Consider the following 23,032-nt stretch of genomic DNA (forward strand, 5'->3'; position numbering starts at 1 on the left):
TAAGATTTCCCCCCCAATAGTTAATAATTACATGATTTATCAGAGAAAGATAACCCTAATAAAAACACAGCAAAAAGACAAAACCCATACCCTCCCTTCAAGTCATTTTCAGCGAAAAGATTATTAAACTGTTCTTTTTGAACAAGGGCTTTTGTAGCTAAGCACAAATTGCCAAACGGTTAGAAAAAAAAAAGTTATTAGACTCAGAAGAATTCAGCAGAAGTGGGAAGTTATATAAACAAATCACTCCAGCAGATTTGGAAAGATCGCTTTCATCTTACTTAGAGTCTTACGAGACTTGCGTTAATTACCCTTCAAAGGTCTTTCACATGGACTATTTAAAATAAATGCAATTTATTTATTTATTTCAAATGAGGTGCTTCTTCCGAAAGAATTAAGTAATCTCAACAAATTTAAAAACGTTTTTATAAACAGGTAATTAAAAAGAAGACTAGAATTAAGTCAAGCTGTAAGACATTACCCAGGATTCGCCACGATTATTTTCCTAAGACAAAATTTTTGCTACCCCTAGCCCAGCACTGGGAAAGGTAGTCTCCATGGAAAGCTGTAAGACAAAATAAAGACTAGCCAAACAAAAAACTAGATCATTTACAGGATTTTCCCTAAAGCACAGTTTGTCATATTGCAATTACACCTTGCCGACTGTGAAAGCCAGAGTCCTTAATATTGCCACTAGAGGGAAGACGTGTCTCAACACATGGCAATGGTAGTTGGGGAGTGGGTTTTCTTGAGCAATTACCATAACAAAGCTCCCTTGGCTGTGTGTACCTTCTAATTACTCAGTACAATTAAAATGACTTACCTAAAACAAACGGGGGGGGAAAAAAAGGCCTCTAAAACAAAAAACCTCAAGACAATACAAACAAAAAGCCTTACTCCAATCTGCCTGTTATCTGAAATTACATTAAAGCTGAAGATCTTTTTTCCTCATCCATCAACGCACAGGGGAGAAAACAAAAAAACCAAAACAAAACAATGGGGAAAAAAAGAGTATGCCACAATGCCTAAACACCATGGGGTTCAGCAACGTAAAAGCATTAAAACAAACAAAAACAAAGAGCAAGAAGAACTAGATCTCTTGTTAAAGAAAAGAAAAAAAAAAAAAAGGAAAAGGAAATGTCGTGGTATTTAGCCATCTGGTAGCTGCTTGAAAACAAATTGTCCTCAAAAGAGCAGAAATACAGTATGTCTTCTCTCAGTTCACTGGCTTATGAATCAGGCGACTTTTTTTTTTCTTCTTTTTTTTTCCTCTTTTTTTAATACAACATGTCAATGTTAGACTTCTGTGCTGTTGCTGCTGCTTTCACTTCCCTCTTGCCCCACTGTGCAAACATAACCATGGTCATCCCAATCAGATCTGGTTATTCCAACTTGGATGCATTATTTGCAGTCTTTCAGGATACATCTTGTTGGACCCATTGTTCAAAATCCCTCAGGATTTTTTTTTTTTTCCTGACAGCTACTTGCTGATTTTTAAACCCTTAAATCTTTCATTTTATAAGGCACGTCATTAAGGGAAGATGGCAGCCAAGTGATTTTTCTTTCCATTGACAATTTGTGACATTTTTCCAGCAGCGCGCAAGGTGTTGAAAACCTGGCAGCTGTTACCTCCCGGGATGAAGATCCTTTTTTATCCTCCCTTGACAGTTTAACTCAATGGGTCAGCACCTTTAAAGACTGCAAAGTACCACTGAAGTGGATGGAGGCTTGAATTACTGCTCCCTCCCTAATCAATGTAAACCCTCACTGCAGGTGAAACTCTTCATCTATAGAGGTGCACGGGGGAGGAAAATGTAATGCCCTGAGCCAGATGGTTTTCATCTTGTTTTTTAAAGAAGAAAGGAACAAGCTAACAAGGGGACAGCTACTTTTGTTAGCTTCTTGGCCTCTCTCATGGCTTTGGATCCCCAGGGTTCCAGCCACACAAGAGAAAGAATACAGAAAAACATAAACACTTAAAGAAATATAACTAGGGGGCTGGCAACATGCTGCTTTCAAAGAGTTGAGAGCCCTGTTCAGCGCTTTATTTATCACTGCCCACGTTCTTCGGATGGTAAGTGGACATGGACACAAAGGGCAGGGGGAGCAGACAACACTTGCAATTTACTCAATTACAGAGGAATGCAGCAATGCGGCGGGGTGACAGATTCTTATTAGCACTAATGCTGAAAGAGCCCAGTGGCCTTTCCGCCACAAGGCAGCATTCCCATTGTAACTTCGGCTTCAGCACAACACGCCTTGGCTACCTTTTTAACATGCATTAAGTGTCACAGAGGAATGGAAAATATTTTTTGTGGTTGCCTGAGAATAAATAAAACAACATTAAACAGAAAGAATAATCTCTAAGGATATACTTCTAGAAATTTCAGGCTTTTCAACCAGCAACTCCTTACTAGCAAGCGTTAATAGCATGAAAGGTAAGGTAACCAGGATAACTTTATACACCAGGTACGTCCTGGGTACGTCCTGCCTCAGCCAGCTCTCCAACAGAAGGCAAATTTGAACTGCAGCATCTTCCCCGGAGGGAGGGAGGGAGCTGAAGGATCCTCACTCACAGCCCACTGTGTAATCTTGCTCACTAGCTAAAAAGAGGGCTTCAACTCTGTACAGCAGAGATACTTCTGGAGAAGAAAAATATACCTGGAAAGGAGCCCTAAGCAGAGGGATGAGGCTACCAGCTGGAAGTAAACAGCTGAAAGTTGCTACCTTTTGTCTTTCCTTAGCTCTACCTTCTTTAGTTGCTTTCTGCTTCTTAGCGCTTGCTTGAGTATCGGCCTTAAACTCTTAAGATCAGACTGTGCCTATTTTAACTCTGAAATAGCTCTGAGAGCATGTTTTAGGTGCTACACGTAATTTCACAAAATGATCTCAAATTTCTAAGAGTGAATTGAGATAATATTCTGTGCCAAAACAGTAAGAGGAAAAATTCTTGAAAATGCTAAGGGGCCTGTTTGAATGGGGTAACAGACAGGGATTTTTCTCCCCCCGGACTTCCATCTGGAAGCTTTGAGAAAGACAGCAGAGTCCAACGTGAGGTTTGCAGGAGGTACAGTGTGGCAGCCTTGCTGCTGCCAGCATTTCCCCACAAGGCACCTTCACCCACAGACAAACCACAGCAGCAAAAGGCACTTTCATTATTGCTGCACCAAAGAGAAGAGAGGGAGGGTTTTGAACAACCTGCATTGTGCCCATCTTCTTTAAAAAACCAGCGGGGTAATCAAGTTCAGGGCAGCCCTGGACAGCTGCCCTGTGACCTATTCATGTTGACCCCCACTATTCATCACTTTCCTTAGGACTATGAGGGCAAGCTCCCAGGGAGTGACCACCACAATAGACAGATACGAGCCAACAATAATACGGTTCCTGCAAAAAAACCAGATGGCACTGCAATAAATTTACAAATCTGCATTCATGGCTCTGTTAAAAACACCCAGGAGCTAAAAGGCTGGAGGGGCCCCCAGAGAGCTTCCCCTTTCCAGTTTCTAAAGGCCAGCTCTCTCCCCAAGACTATTGAGCTCATGTTCTTCATAAATGAAGAATGGAGACATAGCCCTTAAAATAACAAATGTCTGACCTAATCAATCTAGTGTTTGGGTCTAACGCTAAATGATAGGCACTGAAAACTAATTATGCTTTTTGGCAAGGAAGTTGAATTAAAATGGAAACACACAGGTTAAAAAGGCACTGAAGCATTTGCGAGTCCCTTTGAAAGGGCGGCACACACACACAGACACACACACACAGGGCTTGAAACAGGAACCTGATTCAATAACTCATGCATTTATTTTTAAAATGAATCAGATTAGTCCCATGTGTGACCTGCCGGTCCATCTGTATGAGCTGGACTTAATGGGCACTCTTCTCACGCTTACTTCAGTTTGAAGTATGAGAGAGATAAATTTAGTTTAATTTTCAACAGATCAAGCTATCCATTTTCCAAATGGACCATCTGGATCAGCCTATTAAAATTAATTTATAACTTTGCAGTGTGAAAATTCGTTTGTTAGCTTAAATAAAGTTGCCAAAAACTTTTGCCACTTGTCATTGTTTTTTTCTGAAGTCTGTTTTCATACTACGATTTTCAGTTTACCCCTTCAAAATTTAATTTTGTCAGATCAAGCACTCAACAAGAATGCCTGCATCCTTTGAAGCTATGATAGCTTAGATCTTTTCACTGTTCCAACTAATAGTGTCAAGTTCATTGCCTTTTTGCCTTTCCTTTCCCAGTGCTAATCTCATCTCTGACTTGCTGAGATGCTGACATATCCCTTCTGCCTTGCTGCCCCTCATGCACCTAAGAGTGGCCGTGCCTCTCACTTCCAGCACGCCAAGGACACAGCTCCACTTGTTAGGACTTTGGAAGACACCCTTCCCCGAAACCCATTTTAATCAATAGAAGAATGATATTTCTCCTATTAAGAGGTCCCTAGCACTGAGCAATGGGTGTCATCAGCCCCTGCTTACAACTTCAGATGTTTAAGTAATCATTACACCACCTTACTGCCTTCCACTTTCTGGTATGTCTGCTCCACATACCCACCTGAGAAAATATGTATGGCTAAGGCTGCATATCAGCACTGCACACAAGGCAAGAAAAGGTAATGCACCTTTACTTAAACTTGTTAGCAACTAAACGTGTCAAGACATCATATTTCCCCTGGTCTGATACATCTCATTAATTTTCTTAAACTAATCAAAAAGTACTAAATATGTGGACACCTTCACTGGAAAAACCATTTAAGTAAACAGACTTCTCCCCTACCACATACACACATTCAATTCCTCTATGCACGTAGGTCATTGTTCCCCAATAATGACATTTTAACACTGATGTCTTCAGGGAGGGACAGAAAATACAAAACTGTCCACTCAGTATTTATCAAATTGCATCTTTCCACTAAGGCAGAAAGCACTTTTTGTGTATTATTGCTTTGACAGCATTTGCAGGTCAGATCTTTTCGGGTTTACAAAGTATGTATAGATGTAAGACAGGATAGCCATTGTGCATACCTCCTGTAGGAGATGCCAGTCTTTCAAGTAAGTATCACTCTATTCATTGAGTGTATAAGCACATGACTGCAAATGTGTCTGATTTCTGCAACTAGAGTTGGAAATATCCCCACTGCTTCTTGCCCATCCCTAATAGTGAACAGGAGCAAACTGAGGTTCCAAAATGCTTAGACAGCTTTATTTATGCCTATGTAAAGAACCAAAATACCTTTATAATAGGCACTAAATCACAGTCAACCACCTCCTATGATCTAGACAAGAGCACTTGCTTTAAGACTAAGACTACATCTTGAACTTATCCAGAAACATTGTTCTCAATGCAAAAGGCCCCAAAATAGCAATCAGAAGACGCAAGGATTTTGTCCTGCACCTGTCACTGTAAGGACTGAACACAAAGATGGAGTCTGATACAAAATCTCAACAATATCCTGAAACACAGCTAACCATCTTCAACATAAACAATGTCCGTGTTCCAATATGAAATGTTTGGTCAAGACAAGTGGGTTTTTACATGTATTCTTGATATACAGTCATTTTGGTTGTGATGAATTGTGGGCCTGTGGGAAAGACAGCTTTTCCCTGGCCACAGTTTAGAAACTGTAGCTTCTTCATCTGTACAACACTGCTTGTTTCACAATCATGAGGAGGACTCAGTGCAATGAGAAGGCACATAAACCAGGTAACTCCTGTTCATTTTGACTTAGTATCTCCTACTATGAACGTTTTCTTGGAGAAAAGACATACAACTTTTCTTCTTGAACTTGAAGGCTTGCCATCAATAACTCTTAAGATGAAGAAAAAAGTTTTCTGGTGTGCTGGGGACCTTGCTGGCTATCCTGAAGATACACGGTACACACCTCATAGCTTTGCCCTCTTCCTCTAGCTCTTCTTGTTGGTTGCTGAATGACAGAAACATTTAAAGTTTGATGTAACATATTTAACCAATTCTACATGGCAATCTTCCTCAGCAATATCTGGGACCTCACTCGTTATCCTAGCATATTGCTTCTTGTCTGAAAGACTTACATGGACTACCCCTGTTAGATGGACCTGGTCTTACGACATATGTAGTCCTTCACATGACACCTACTTCCACAAAATCAAACATGTCTAACATAATACCGTATTAAAAAAAAACCACCAAAACAACAAAAACCAAACACACAGAACACCCCCGCTGCCCCAGCACCCCTAAAATAACAACTCTGAGCACCCAAACCCAAAATGTCCCAAAGACATTTCTTCCTTTACTATGGTTCTGACCAACAATTTCTCTGGGAAATAAGGCAATGGGGCAGTGTAGTATCACCCTATTCCTCTGCCTGAGATGCAGAAGGAAGTGTGCCAATTCTTTAGCTGTTGCAACGTGTGGCGTGGGATATTCATTTTCATCAAGGTTTTGATGAAAGTTCATCAAAAGTCACATTCATCAAGGTTTTACTCTAATACACCAAGCTGCAACCTTGGGCAGCTGAGGTCAATATGTATTTTTGCTTCTGCTGCCTGAAGGTTGCAGTGGGGAGAAAGAGCAAGGTGAAAAAGGATCTGAAGTTACTAAAACCAACTTAAATCCCCCAGAAATCACAAGCCAGACTCCCTTTGTTAAGCATGGGGATTTAAAAAAGGATTCTTTTAAACTGTTACAAAATTTGCCTTACTGTATATAAAAGGCAAAGGGATTATGTTTTATCAGACCACCCTTTCTCCTTTCTACCCATTAGTATTTTGTAAGAGTGTAGAAGAAACAAGAACAGGTCATTTTTCAGGTTATTAACCTAGACATCACCTCCAAGAAAATTTACCTTCAAAGGCAATAAAAAGCTTAATTGTTGTAGAACACTCTGAGACTTGATCTGCAGCAAGGCAAAATATACTACAAACAAGACAAGAACAATTACAGAAGGAAAGGCTGAAGAGGTCTTGTTGAACACCAGCTGGAGAAAGGTAAAACTAGAGAAAGGTAAAACTAGAGAGTCACAGTTGACTGCAATAAACAGAAGTCTAGATTTCTTTAGAAAGAGTCCTTAAACTCTCCTGAAAGCTACATCTCTGTGTCTGATTTTCACAGGTACAATTTGACTTGTTCAGACTTCAAAGGAGAAAAGAAAGGATTTCCACGAGCACAAAGCAGACTTCAGCTTCCAGAATCATTTAAGGATTCAAATAGCTAGAAAGTTTTATTGCATTTTTAAAGAGACTGATCACATACCTGTCTAAGTGAATTCTTCTCTGGAATGATCTTCCTAGGGGGCTCATCATTATTACAGTCTTCTCTCTCAGAGGAATTCTGTGAAAGAAAGTAAGCTTTAATTCAGTTCTTATCCCTAGTATTACTCTACGAGGAGAAAAGAAACAAAATATTTGTACTACACAGGCTGTAGTATTTCACACATACATATACTGGAGGCTAACTTGTACTTTTAAGCCAAACAGCTTGTTATGGCAGAGAAAGAATTTCTCCTCCTCAACATAACAATGCACCACTGTGCAGGTATCTATTGAAGAAGCCTGTGCTTTTGGGGATTTATTCTGAAACTACCAATAATGGTCACTTTGAAATGCTGAAATGGTGGCTGGATCAGCATGGCAACACCAGTGCTCCTGAACACCCCAGAATAACTATTTAGAACGGTGAAACCTGTTGAAAATAAAGAGTTGTTAATGGGTATAACTGTTGTTCTCTGCATCCCCATGCTTTTAGTCTAACAACTATTAATTGCACTAAGGCTGCCTGGTTGCCAAAAATCATTGAGAAATTATGATAGAACTAAAGTCTGGTGAAAGAGGTTGTCAGGAGATCCTTAAATAACAATTGTGGAAGTAGTGTATGGTATTATGGCTATGCTTTTCACTTCTGCCCTCTGACTCTACATACATGTACAATTTCTAGAAAGACTGATGTTCCAAAACTTAAGCTGCCACCTCCAAGAAGAGAGCATCGGTAAGATAAGAGAAGGTGGACAAGAAGAAATATGAGGGCTTTTCAAGCATGACTAAGAAAGACCACCAGAAGACTTTTGTCCTGTTAACCTCATGATTAAAACCAATTATTACTTGCTTTAAAGACCTGCTACAGTAATCTCAAGACACGCACAGTCTGTAAGCAAACATTTGGTTAAAAACTGCTGGGCATGTGGGGAGAATCCTGTCCTCTCCGCCAAAGTCAGCTACTCTGGAAGACAGCATTCCTTTGTACTAGTTCAGCCACTGTGTTGACAGAGTAATGACAGCCAGCTTTGGGGGAATCCCACACACACATCTAAAATCGGTTTGATCACCACAGTATTCATAGCCTGAGGCCACATTCCCACGCATTCAGTAGTGAGCAACTAAACAGGTTTTAAAGAGATACAGAAAAATTGCTTAGGGAGGGCTCTGCCAGGAAAAGGGGTGGTTTTCCAGTTCCTTACAGACGAGCTCAGGAGTGTGTATATTAAAGGCAGACGTTTGCATTCTGTACCTCTCCCGCCTCGTCCAGCAAATAACCTGTCCTTCGCTGAACACTGCTCTGCCTGGCTTCTCACAGAGCCAGCTTCCAGCCCAACACCTCAGGAGACAGAAGTGGCATCTGTTGGCAGAGGAGGACCTGGGCCCTACAAACAGCCAGCGTGGCACAGCAAGGCTAGCAGAAAGCAAACAGGCTGTGGGAAGCCATCAGAAGAGTAGCGGGCTCGCGTGCCTACTGCAGTGCTGCGTGATCAGGCACCATCTAGGCAGCTCAGGTTTGCTGGTCTGGTGAAGGGGAAGAAAAGGTACTGCCAGGACGTAGGGCAGAGTTAGAAGCTGTTCGCTGAGAAACAGCGCACAACAGGCAGCGGGGAACAAAACAACAAAATATCCCACTTGGGATATCATAAACTCGTCAGGAGGACTCTGTGTAAATCAAGGCTTGCAGACCAACCAGTGATTTTGGATTTTTGGTTTTTTAAACAAGGTATAAAACTTGCAAAGAACCATGACATCTGGGATGCCGTAACCAGGGTTTTGTAATGGAAATCAATCCTAAACAGGCCTGATAAATTGCTGTAAGAAGCCAGCTTTTAAAAGTTTTCACATGAGGTCTCAGCCAGGACCAAGTTATTACATTAAATCCAGCTTAGAAAGGACTGTGATCGTAAACACGTACAAGCTAGAATCACCTATCTCCAAAAAGAAAGGTCAGACATTAAAGCTGCTCTTTTCTGCTCATGAAATACAGTTTAGTAAGTAGTTAATTCAAGTAAGGATTTAATTTCTGTGCTTTGGAGACAAAGATCAAGTGCAAGAAATGTAATAATCTGAGGTGAGTTACTATACTCTTCCAGGAAATGCATTTTGGGGGGGGGGGCTGGGTGGTGAGGAGGTTGTTTACTGTTTCTGGATGCTTTTTCAGCATCCACCCCCTTCTCTACAATAAGTGCCAAAACAATTTCCCCTTCCAAATAATCTTTCCACGCCAGTGAAATCTTGCATTCTTCTCACTTTTCAAAGCCATTAAGGATCCCCCCCTCAAAACACATCCCAAAAGCAGGAAAATCAGTGCTGCTGGTGAACTGTCAGCCTTTATTTTGAAATTTCTAGTTACTGTAAAGCATCAAGTTATCTACTTTTTTCTTTAAGCTGAGCATCTAATTTTAAGAGCAAGCAGAGGACCATTTTGCATTCATTATCTTTATAGGTGGCAAGGCTAAGAGGTTGGCTGAACAAAGACCAGACAAAGACTGCCAAGTGCATATGGTGGTTCACAGCTTGGCGTCTCACCATTCTACAGCACCAACACAGCAGCTCCGATAGCAGACTATTAAAGAGGAGCGCTGCTCATGCACTTTTGTCGGCAAGTAAGTTACGCTTGGTGAAGACAGAATGACTGGAAAGCATTACACTTAAGAAAAAGCACAGATGTTTATAACTCCCGCTCATTTCTCAGGAATAGGAAACCTATCAATCCAGGTGCAGGTACAAGACCCTGTGTATTTCAGGACTAACTGTAGCTGCATGGAAGTGAATTTCACTTGATAGGGCAACACTTAGCCACGGCCATGGGAAGAGCATAACGTAATCGACTGAAACGGTACATCTATATATTTCTCCTTGCTGAACAAGGTGGGAGGAGGGATAAACATGTGCGAGGTCAGAATAAGGTTTGCTTCAGCAGGACTTCAGTCATGCTCTCCGCCACAAGAGAGGCAGACAAAGGGAGGAACCGCTCTGAGCACCCTCTCGTGGTTACTGAAACACACGTCTTGGGCACGGACCTGGAAAGAAGCATTTGGTATCCAGACGGTAAGTTGGGTGTACTCACTGGGAATATTAAAAGATCTGCAGCGACTGTACTTGATGTGTAGTAGAGGAACGAAGGAATTCGTTAGGGTGAAAGAAGCGAAGAAAACCAGTGCATACAGAAAGCTGAAAAGCCATACAAACTCCCTTCCATCAGGGAACATTTTTAAATCCTATAAATCTTCCTTCATAGACTAAAGCCAGACTAGCCAAAAGTGTTTGCGCAGGGGTCTCTCCTACTGAACAAGTACAAGCAAAACAAGAGGAGAAGCGCTGAAGTCTCCAAAGCACAATTTGATCAATGTTGGTGAGAGAAATACTCCCCCGCCCCGGCCTTTCCACAGACAGGTAAAATACATTTTTTTATTCGCCCAAGGTCACACAATGACAGTGGAAGTGTTGGGAAGAGAAGCCTGGAAACCCAAGCTCACAGTTCTTGTAACCTTCATGATTTCTCTCTAGCAGGGGGTTCCTGTAAAGGGGCTCTGCCCTCCATAGCCCACTCCTCCTAAAATGGCTACTGTCTGTAATGAAATCCTTTCAAATCTGATTTGCATGTAAAACTTCAGCCTGTAATTAAGAGAATATAACTCCATGGCAGGATGTCTTAAAGACCCACTATGAAATTATTACTACTTAACTCTCCCCATGAAGCCTACTCCACCACTAAACACAACATGCTACAAAGCAGATGAAATCCCCAGACTGAAGCGTTTGACAGGCGATGACATGCAGTATTTTGTGTACACAGCCCAGCAAAACACTGCTGGGAATGAGAGATAATACACAGAGAAATACACTCCCAGGGACTACCAATTGGGCAGAGCTACCTTTAGTACCGCCTTGCTCATCGTGGTGGAAATCAAAGCCCTGCCAACTGGGGGACGCTTTCTTCGGTGCTGTTCTGCCCTGCACTAATTATAAAAAGAGTACAGGCACAGCCTTTTTCCAAGTGTGGAGAGGTGGGGGTGGGGGAGAAGCGTGTGTCTATGTGAAGAGCACAAGTATTTTTTATGCTTTCAAATTCTTAATCCTGTTTGGAGCTGTCAGTGGGGGTTAATGGAAGCCTTGGATAGGAGAATTCCAATCTGGTTGGCAGATGGATAGGTTGGTTATAGCTGCATAACTATGTCTTGCCTGCAGGCACAATTCAGAACACTGTTAAAGCAATATAAAGTCTCTGTCAAGCTGAACCATTTGGATCAGTAGCAAGGAGAAATAATAATAAAAAAAGGAGTTCATTTCTGGGCCTTGCACATTTATGCTAGTATGCAGAAACTGATTAATTGTCATCATGTGCTGGTCTGCTATACCTCAGATTTCTACTTCTGGAGTAGATTTTGCATGCTAATATAATCATTCTCCCTCTTGAGACATTAGCAAATAATCAAATGAAAAACAGGATCATAATTTACTGAGATTCGGGCAATTCTCTATGCAAATTTGACTTGTTATTGCTGCTGCCTCGTTAATCTGAATGCCTTTGACAAACTCCTTTGATTTATGAACTCATGACAACTCCAATGTGTATATATTTTGCTAGATTGACATTATCATTAAGAGTGGGTGGACTGAGCTCACATGAATGGCTGATTTTATTCGCTGGTGTCTGCTGCTCAACAGCTGAGCATCTCCTTCTCACAAAGCCCCTGAGCGCCAGGCTCTTCCCATCTACCCATCCATTCATCATCTCGATGTTAATTGGCCCAGGCTTTAAGCAAATTTTCAACACGATTTAAAGGCACGATGACACTGATTACTGACCCTCTGCCATACGGTGCCTATTGATTAACCTGACAGAGATGATGAGCTTGAGGGAGGCTAGGTGTGTGCGGACCTCAGGGGGGGTAAAAAAAATAATATATTGTTTATGCAGGCAAAACACTTGTCACTATCCCAAAGGCCAGAATTTGTGCTGCACTGGCCCTTAAAACACACTATTCCTTTAAACACCTGCATCCAATACAGAAAATGCTTGCTTGCTGTGGAAAAATGATTACAAATTTGGTGTCATGTGCAGTCTGTATTTTAATCGAGTTCCCTGATAAATAGACCCCCTCAAGCCAATCAAGTCTTGCTCTAGCCATTGCATGCGTATACATCAGTTTGAACACAAGCCTGGGCAGGGTGTGTTTTTAGTGGTATCAGCAGATCCAACCACACGTAGGAAATCTACTTGGGTATTTCAGGTCTCTAAGCAAATAATACAGTGGGAACACAGTGTCCAAACAGTTACAGTAGAGTAAATGTTTCAAGGGCAAACTGGATGCCAGATGTAGCTGTCTCAGTATTTCTGTTGCCACATTAAAATAGATGCTTTAGCACATTATTTCAGCGCATTTCCCCTTTCCCAGTGCAAACTGTTGATACGACCTGACCCTCAAGCTTCTAGGTGTACTCAGTGAATGCAGCATTTTATCAGAGCTTGAAAATAACTGACATCCTCTTTCTTGTTTCTTGAAGTGTCCCTGTGCTGCGTTTGGTCCTCCTCACCAAGGGCAGAGGGGTACTGCCTCAACCAAGAGGGAGCCGCTGAATAAAGTAGGTACATCAGCATTCTGCCTGCAGACTGGTGCTATATGAAAAAGAAGCAGAAGGCCTGTTTAACCCCTGCCCAGCCCCAGGTTAAGTCTGTCAGTCAATGCACACTGTTCGTCATTCCCAATTCAAGCCAGCAGCCTGCACAGCAATCAGGACACCTCCCTGGTTTAGAGAAGGGGATTTAGGAGGGAGGAGGTATTGCCCTAAAATGCTACAAAGTTAGTTGTCTTCTAGTTTGCATCAATTTCTTGCAGAAAACCGGACAAGGAATCATTGTGTAAAGGTATGGAGAAATTAGCTGCAATTCTCTAATGTCCATGTCAGCCAGAATGGACTGAAAAGGGGAGGGGGGTGGAGGAAGAAGGAAAAAAAAAAAAAAAGAGAGAGAGAGATGTGTGGAAATAAGTGCCAGTCTAAGACTAGAGGCACATATAAGCCTTACGTTCCCTTTCCAATAACCTTTGTAAGTGATAGATGAGTCCAAGCCCATTGTTACCGTTAAGGGACTGTCAGCATCCTGATTTTATAAATGCTGTCTGTCAGTTTATAAATATCTCAGCCATTTCAAACAGTGCTAGGATGAATCCTGGCATAGCCAATGTCAGCAGTATTACCGTTTAAAATAAAAAATGGGTCTAACACCAAGTAAAAACATTTAAGGATAGTGTCTCCTTTTTCTCCTATTTTGAGGCCTGAAACATTCAAATTCATGCTTATTTGGCCAGTCACTACAACATATAAAAGCTGTCCTTAACATCAGTAATGTTCTTTAAGAAAAAGTATGAAAGCTGCAAGTTTGAAGTCAATTCTCTGCCTGTTTGGTAGATAAAACAAAAATGACAGCTGTAACACACAGGGAGATCCACAGCAATGAAAATGCAGAGATAAGTATCAGACCCCATTCCTGGTTGGCATTTGCTGCTCTGAACATTCACCAAGATTAGATCCTTTTAGAGAACACCATAAATTGCAATGTGTAGGCACAAGGGGGTGACTTCAGCCCAGAATGAAGGCACAGACAAGTTTCCCAGCTCTTACAAGTTTGAAGTTAAATGGTACTTTTGCAAGGGGTTTATGGCTAAGCATCAGAATGACGGACAGACAGGGGAAAGAAACTGCAGCTTGTCTTCCAATGACTGATACTGGAAAAGGAAAGGGAATAAACTAAACTGGTCTTCCAGTTCAGTGCCTGCTTTGCAGACCGGTATGCACATATGCATCATGTTTACATAACTATTATTTTGGTAGCTGCACAGAATCCTGGCTTTTTTTCCTCTGTTTATAAATTCCCCATGATAGAGACCTCTCTATCCCCACCCTGAACGTTTGTGAGGTGACTAAAGAAATGAAGTTCAAGTTCATGCCTGAGCAGCTCATATACCTAGTGTAACCTAAATTCTTAAAACTGAAGCTCTGACAAGCAGTGAAAATGGAGAAGTACAGCACCGCCCCTCCAACCAGATGCACACATGCATGTTCACACAAGTCCTAGTTTGGTCTGCATCTATGTTAACGCATGATCACCATAACAAAAGTTTCAACCTTTTTTGCAGCTGAAAACCAGGACAAGATTCTGGTTTTTACACCTGTAGAATGGATCCTCTGTATTTTTCCTTATTTTTCATTCAAAGCGATCATTAGAAAAATACACACTTTTCAAAGCAATGCAACTTGACAATGCAACTTCACGACATCGAGAAGAGTTATCAAGTTATTTAACTTATTAAAGGGTAATTTAAGGGTGTGGGGAGTCTCAACATTACTAGAAGAACAGTAAATTCAATTTAATGTTAAAATACCAAAAGCCAGCACAAATATCAAAGATCTGATGAACAGTCACATTTTGAAAAGCATGAGTCTAGTTTTAGTTAAAAAATAAACAGAAATCCAGATCCTGGGAACAAGCCATTTAGGGAGATTTTTAAAAGCTAGCTTCACTTCATACACATTTCTCAAATGAGAGTGGGAGAGAGATGGGGGGGGGGGGGGGGAAGAGGGGAGGGAAAGAGAGAGAATATGGCTAATGAGAGCAGTCTTTCCACATTCCCTGGGAAGCAGGCCTGCTTAACATTTCTGTTCTGTGAATTTAAGAGAGTCAGCAGTGGTAAATTTGTTTTTAATATTCAAGCTTTCAAGCCTTGCAAGCTAGTTGGCCAATGGCCCTTTCTATTCCAGTGTTTGTTGGTGCCTTATTTACACAAGCATTACATCCGGAGAGCCTTTGAATATAATTTCACGTGGATTAAGGGAAGAACATTTGCTTCTGCTAATCAGGACATCTGGTTATTTTTGTAACTCACAGACATCTGCATTAGGCAGTTCGACTTCCCCATTCCTCATAATAAGGTTAGAGCTTAAGAAGCCTCAAGGACCTCTAGCTGAATTTTATTATTTGCATTTTTTCACAGCCAGGTCTGTTTCAGAATTTCTTTTCCTAAATAGCACAAATTGATCAGCACCTTCACAGGTATACATATGCTTTTATAGCTAGCACTTTCTATGCATGATTTTATGGCGTACATCTTGTACTTCAAGATTTTATAGTAGTTCAAAGCTATCTACATCTTTTTAAGGAACAGAAAGCACATATTCCCCAAAAGCATGGATGAAAACACCCAATTAACCTTATAATACACCTAATATGAGCATACTTCCAAATATCCAACCAGGCCATTTATATAAGACTGGTGTCAGGACTCTTTCTGAATCTCCTTATCGCTGTGCTTTGGTTTGTCTCTTACTAGTGACTGATCCTGCATATCTGCTCACCTTTCTATTCTTCAGGACAACTTTAATGATTTCTCCAATCTTTTAAATTCATGCTCAAATTCTTTTTTAACCAGTTTCAGCTGAGCTAAATTTCTCTGCCAGACTGCAGAACTGTAAAATTGTAGAATACTTCAGGAAGAGGGATTTCACATGCAACAGAAGTCTTTTAGAGAGAAACAGAATCAATCAAGGCTTGGCTCTCAATTCTTTGTTGCTTTCATTTTGCTACATTCCTTCCACAAAAATGCATTTTCAACACTCATCCCAGAGTGTTAAAGTACTAAAGTTTGAAACTATTCACTAATTCACATTTTGCAGGATTCTTCCCTCCCCCACCCACGAATCTTTGCTTTTATCAGAGCTGTTATATGCTTGAATAAGATGTTTTTTTTCCCCAGGGGGACGGAGGGAAGCACAAAGTCAGCTTTTACAGGCTCTGAACATAAGCTAACATCCAAAAAAGATGTCAAAAACTTATTTCTAGCACTAACAAAGAATTAGCAAGAGCCAGCGGATCCAGGGAGTTTTTAAAAACTTTTTATTTATTAAAATTCTCTAGATACAGATTAAGTTTCTTTGTATAATATTTATTACAGCTTCATCTGCATAGGAGCTGTAAGTGCTCTGAGAAATGGGTTGTAAAATTGGCTAGTTTTGCTATAGATTTCATGTCCTTGAAGCATTTTCTAACTTTTTGTAACTACTTTCCTCAAAGGACCAATGCCATCTCACTGGTCTCACTATAAAACTCCGTCCCTTCCCATCCCTACACTTATTATTTTGACTTTATTTTTTCCAAAAAACCCTCTCATTCCAAGCTTTCCTGTCAAGCAGACAAAAAGACCTCCACTTCTCGTCACACCCCTTCCTTAGAGCCCATGGCTTTCTCATTCCCGAACACCTACTTCAACCACACTGTCCTCATCTCACTGTACTTTTCTGCTTTCCTTGTATTTTCCTTCCTGTTTTTCACTGCAGGATAAGGGAGAAGGAGATACAAAACAAAGGCATGAAGCAGAAGTTGCCTGCCTAAAGTCAAAGTGACAGCATGGGGGAAGAAACCCCAAATTCTATCCCCCACACTGTGTTAACTGTTTAGGCATGGTTCCTCCTCAAAACAGCAAATGAAAGCAGGCCGCTTGTTTAAAGAAATGGCCACTCTGTGATCTCACTGCAGCGTTAGATTGGTGTGAATTCACAGCACGTTTTCTACAACACAGTACGTAGAGGCACCAGTATCTTTATGTCTCAGACAATGTAAGCCAGGTGATCCTGCAGCCCAGGCAACTTGGTTTTCAATCTAAAACAGGTTCAAAGTACCTACAGAGTTACCATATGTTTGGGTGACACAGCTCCACCTCCCCAATGTGCCTCACAGTAGTAATCTGTCCACACAGGCAGGCCTCAGAGCTTTTTCCAGCTTTCCTTACAGGAAGCATCATCTACCGCTGGACTATGGGACAAATTTAGTTCATTTCCAATATATGTTGTGTTTACTTCCATACAGTGCTATTGAAAAACCTCATTGCAGATACCAAAAAGAAAAAAAAAAAAAAAAAAAAGAGTGCGAATCTAAACATGTCGCAACCTTCCATGACATCAAACAAAAAAAATTTTAGGATCTTCTAATAAAAGAATGGAAAAATCACAAATTAGGCACCACACATTATAACATTCAGCTAGCAAGCACCGCAGACTTTTAACAGCTGCCTCCCAAGAAACAAATGCCTGGGTCCCCCTGATTTGGCTAGACGACATTTGAACATGGTAACACAACAGCCCCTCCTGTAACATTTCAATTTAAAAGCTCACTATTAGGTTCTGCTATTACAAAATAATTCCAAGTCCAAAACACCATTTTCTTGAACTAGAGCAAGGAGTTACAAAATGTTATTGCACATCTCATTCTGCCGGGTAAGGAAGAAGACTTGTACCTGCTATGGAGACCATCAAATGGGGTGGGTAGTCAAGCAATCAAAGAAGGGAAGATAAAGGCATATATAGTCTCTTGCCTTCAGATACCTTGGGGCTAAACAAACATTTTTGTTCCTATAGAAAATTATACAGCTCTAGATCACTGCCTATTGAGATCCACTATTTGCAGCTTTTTGCTACAACATAAATGGCTTATTAAACCTACAACATATCTGTTTTAGTTAACTTCTTGGTGAAGAGGGGCCAGGAAAACAAAATGTACTTAAATGCTTTTTTTTTTTTTTTCCAGGCTGAATGCCTTTCATCCAATAAGACATTCAAAGCAGTGACCCAGCAAATGGATTGAAAAAGCAATCTTCCGTCTCAGTGCCACATTATCATTCCTATTCAGTATTCTCGGTGAGATATCTCAATCAGCTGGATGTGTGTGTAAGTGACAGCGCAGCCCATTGCTGGGTTAATTAAACATTTGACTTTAACACCCTCCCCGTCATTAAGCAAATAAAAACAGATAATTCAAACTGCACTTCATCCACAGGGTACACAACATACATGTCAAAATTAAGAGAGTCCAAGGCCCTCAGGGAGTTCTACTCGGGGAGGTAATCAGTTTAAATCTTATCTGGTTTATCAATTATTCTATTGATTAAAGCAGGGTGATTATACAAAACTCCCTCTTGCCACATGGGATACATGTCAGCAGAGCAGGACAACACAGGGAGGCTCAAAAACAATTTAAAGAAAATACAGACAGATGAGTAACAGTCTATTAGTACATGCCAGCAATCCATAGATGGAAAGCCTGATTCTTCTTCGTAAGCAAGTGAATTTAAGTCCTTCCAAATTAGAGTGCCAATGTCATTCCTCATCTGCTTTAAATCAGATCTGTATGTTGAAAGGGCAACATTTCTTAGTTTTAAGCAGATGATTTCTTGCCCAGTATCTGAAACATGTTTTATTGATACTGGTCTTGGAACATAACAAAGACACCAAACACAAGAAATCCCAGACTTTTAAAAGGCTTTGTACTTACCTATCAATGACTATCAAAAAGTGGATGGAAAGGGCATTCTTGGTACTTGAACTCTCCCATATACATACATGACATAGCCATAAGTAAAGTGTTGCATTTTAACGATTAAAGTGTGACAGCCCATCTCAGACATAAAAAGATTGTGCTTTGGAGTTTTGGAGATTTTGTTGTTTTCAAGCCCTGCAAAGTGAGGCATTAGCAGCTGTGGGAGCTGCCACCACCACATTCTCCTAATTTTCGACAACCCCTTACACAAAATCCCACTGTAGCACTTCTTACCGCCATCTTTTCTCTTTAACTTAGTTTTCTCTCTAAACTTTTCTCTTGCATACAGCCACAGAACACAAAGCAATTCCAGTCCAGTAACATTTTGTTTCAAGTTTTATTGCCATATCCTAAACCGGCCTGTACAAGTCTTTGCCATACACATAAACATCAAGGACCTTTTAAAATTGAAACACTGCAGTCCAGGAAAAAAACAATTCAGATTTATTTCTAAAAGTTCCATCAAAACAAACAATTAGCAGCAGAAGAAAGATCAGTTTTGAACCAGGGACACTTTCTCTCTTCCCCGCCCCCCCCCCCCCCCCCCCCCCAGCTCCTACAAACTGTTTCATAACAGTCAGACTGGTAGCACAAACTATTTATTAGTCAACTCACCACATCTCAGTTTTTAACCAGGGCAGAGGGAATGAACCACAGTGGTCAAAATGCCAAAAACCAGAGAGCCCCGATGGCCCACTGGCCAGTGCTGCTGGAACTACAATCACAGAAATTTCAAGAAACAAGGATAGCTAAAAAGCAGGCCTGAGGTATGTTCTTGCCCTTCACCTTCAGAAAGCGATTATATGCCACTCCATATTGGCACTGCGTGTGCATCCAACCATACTTCAGCCTCTTCTTCATAGATCTCTTGTCTTCTTTGGAAGCAAACTAGAAGCCTGCATTAGCATGCTGTATTTTACTTTCACCACTAGAAATACTGAGGGTGCTATTTGTAATTGTATTCTTTTAAGAGGTTTGTTCTCTGCAGCTGTTTTCTGCTTGCAGTGTATTTTGTGTAATCAGCACATCATCATAAATACATTGGCTGTTCCCCCGAGGGAAGCTGTCACTGTTTAATTTACAGAACAACCTGGCCAATGTGAATTCTAACACTACAGCACTATGGCAAGAAGTTACCACACTCAGAAAAACAGGTTTCTATGAATTTTTATATCAAGAGCTGGTCCCAGGACAATTTAGGTTCTAGAAATAGATTGTTTTTAAAAGCACTTTATACACTGGATAGAATGGATTCTTTCCCACTTACAGCTTATTAAGGCAGCACAGAACTCACCCTCACATTATTTTAAAGGTGATAACGCCAATCCCCCCAACATGACCATCTTCACTTCTGACTTCTACCAAAAGAAGGCACTGTATGTAGGTGTCCTATGCTACACGCCAATTATTATTATTTTTTTTAATTAAGAACATCACAAAACATCAATGTTTTAGTTGTCTTCATTTGCACAAGGGAGCATACTCTCTTGCAAGGTCAAATGTTATTACCTACATCAAAAGGTTGCTGCACAGCTTATTACTCTGAGTATGTGATAGAAGAGCAAGGCATATTCCTGAAAGAGTAAAAATGTATGCAGCTTTATTGGCTGAACGAAGAGTTGCTTCCTTTGTTTGCTGGATATATGGTTGTATTTTGAGAGAATAAATCACAATGATTTTTGTAGAAGATTGGCAAAAAGCGGATGGTTGATCTTACGATATACAGGCACAATTTAGAAAATTCCACAATGGTACCAAATTATATTCAGTCAGTTAAGAACTAAACATGAACCCCAAATTAACATTTGGGCAAAACCAATGAGTTACTTGGATATTTCATTAGCAATGGCTGCTAGAAGCAGTCTACCGGACTACTAGGAAAGGGAGTCAAGAAGGCTGACAATCTGATGTTATTGTTTTTAATACTTTATTTATATAAAAATATAAATATAAATATGCAAAAGAGAAAACTACAAAAGTAAGTAAAATCAAAACAAATTTAATGGATAAATTTGTTTGGGAATTCTCCTCTAAAAGCAACACAAATCTATTTCATACATTTAAAAAAAAAAAATCTGCATTCTATTTTTGGGGCAGCAGGTTGTTAAACAAATTTCAATGAAACTGAAAATTCCCAAGTTCTGTGTATAGCAGCACTTTGCTAATTCTCAGTGCCAATTAGAAGCCCTGTTTAACATCACCAGACACAGGGCAAGTCTACAAACATAATAAAAAAGAATCACGCACATCATGGAGTACCGGTTATGTATTTTGACAAGCATAGTTTAATTTTACTTAGTTTGCAGAGCATTCTAGTAAATTATTTTCATCTATTTGAAAAGTAGCAAAACCAAAGGAAAAACCACTGAAGCAAAATAAATACCATCTTATCTCTGATACAGTTTATGAGGATGATCTACCAAACATACAGAAAGCTGAGTGGAAATGGCTGGAATTGTATGGAAAACTGAGTCATTTCACTGCCTACAGAAGAAAGAATACAGGATAGAGAATATCTGACTATTTTTGTGCACTATATGATTAGTAGCCAATAGAAAGCAGAGGAAATAAAAAGAAATCCACCTGACAGTACAGCAAAGTATCTCTTCAAGCTATGAATTTTAAGATTTAGCAAGTGCATTTCTACTCTGAGTGTTTGGGGTTGGTCTTCCTGAAATTTGCACGTGGTCACACAAATCTGATTTCAAAGAAGAAATAATTCATTTTGTTCTCCATATCCATGTATGCCTTTAAAGTTATTCCGAACTACCTCCACATGTTATATTTGCCAGGAGTCACTGAATTCTAATGTTGGCTTACATGCTGGATGATAAAGTACTTCACGACTTCTCCAAATCTGTGGTAAAATTCCATATTTTAATTTTCAAATTAATGTGGTATTAGCTCTTTACCAGTTCTGCAGAAACAGGCAAACCTGATCTTGTGCAACTGGCTCCCTCAGAAACACTGCCCACCTAGCCACCACACTCAAAGCGATAACCCAGTCAAGTGATTTATAGCGGACTACGCCGGTGCGCGGCACACAAACATTTATAACTGCTGCAAGGGGACCGCAGCGAGGTATGCCCGATGCCTCCTTTCTCCATATAAAGCAAGAACGATTAAGATTAGACTTCGGAAGCCCAGGGAAAAGTCACAGAAGTGCCATTAGGAAACGCAAGGCATGCAGCAAGGGGCGGCAGCCGGCCCGCAGTACCGGCCGCGGCCGTCGGAGGGCAGCACAGTACGCGGGATGCCCGCGCCCGCCGCCCCGCCCCGCCCCCGCGCACGTGCGCGCTGAGCGCGTGCGCGCACCCGCACTGCCTGATTCTAATTCAATTAGCACAGCCTGCAACTCCAGAAAAAGAGTAATTCAATTAGTGCGTTGTGGAGCTCTACAATACCTCCAAGCAGATGTTCACAATCCTGAGGAACTGGAGCTAGCTTTAAAAATACCTGTACGCCTTCGGTGTGGCGCTGCATATGCCATTTGTCACTACGGCTTGATACACCTTTCTGACTTCTAACAAGGGAGGAAAGAAAACTCGGATGAGTTTTGTATATTTTTTTTTAAACTAACCAGCCAAACTAATGCCAGTGTGCTAAAGACCTTGCCCTCTCCTTACCAGGAAGAGCACATTTCATAGTAATGAGATCATTAATGCAGAGGCTAAGGGGGGGGGGGGGGGGGGGGGGAAGGGCTTTTAGCTAGAATGCAGTTTAAATTAATCATCATGCAGGGCATAGTGGGGTGGTGTTTCTCAGTGACAGATGCTGTCATACTTCTTGATACTCAGACTGAAGAACTAATAAAAAGCATGTGCAACTTCTGACGATCAGTACAGGTGCAGAATAAACACCAAATTTAAATCATTCTACCAAAAAAACCCCAAACCATCTCCACTGATCCACAGAGAAGGACTTCTTTGCCACCTGAAAGGAAGGAAGCATCTTACCTGAGAGCTGTGATTATTACAGCACAAGCTGGGGACTCTCAGAGTACAGTGGGCTTCCCAGCATCACCGAGCAACAGCACAGGTTATGCCACCAGCCAGAAAAGGCCATTAGATTTAAAGGGGGATAAACACTAAATATGCCTAACAAAGCTGTTCTGTAGTCACTGGGCATTTACTTTATTTAAAAAAAAAAAATAAATCCCCAGCTAGGATAACCCTCATGGTCATCCTACAGCATAGCTCCCAAAAGTCTGAACCACAGACAGGGACTGGAGTCAAGTGCAAAATTTATACAATTAATTTGGCTTCATTTCTGCTCCTTCTCATGTCCCCTCTCATGCCTTTATAATTGCTCCTGCCAGGTGGTAAGATGAGGAGAAACAGGAGCAACTGCTGCCGAACACCTCCAACAAGAAACTTTGCTTAAAAAACCAGGTGTCACATTGTGGCAGTTCAATATTTC

At 40.8% G+C, this 23,032-nt stretch overlaps 1 protein-coding gene across 8 annotated transcripts in view; it reads right to left on the reverse strand.

The window, feature by feature from the left end:
* BTRC (beta-transducin repeat containing E3 ubiquitin protein ligase) overlaps positions 1-23,032 on the reverse strand; it is a 122,436-nt gene that overhangs the window by 66,774 nt on the left and 32,630 nt on the right. For 7 of the 8 annotated variants that reach the window (XM_055802064.1, XM_055802052.1, XM_055802097.1 and 4 more), the window contains one exon: positions 7,241-7,318. The exons of the other annotated variant lie outside the window; for it this stretch is intronic. In XM_055802064.1, coding sequence (XP_055658039.1) covers positions 7,241-7,318 — 78 coding nt within the window. The remainder of the gene's footprint in view (positions 1-7,240; positions 7,319-23,032) is intronic. 8 annotated transcript variants of the gene reach the window in all.

Source organism: Falco peregrinus, chromosome 1, assembly GCF_023634155.1.
Source record: "Falco peregrinus isolate bFalPer1 chromosome 1, bFalPer1.pri, whole genome shotgun sequence".
Lineage (NCBI taxonomy): Eukaryota > Metazoa > Chordata > Aves > Falconiformes > Falconidae > Falco > Falco peregrinus.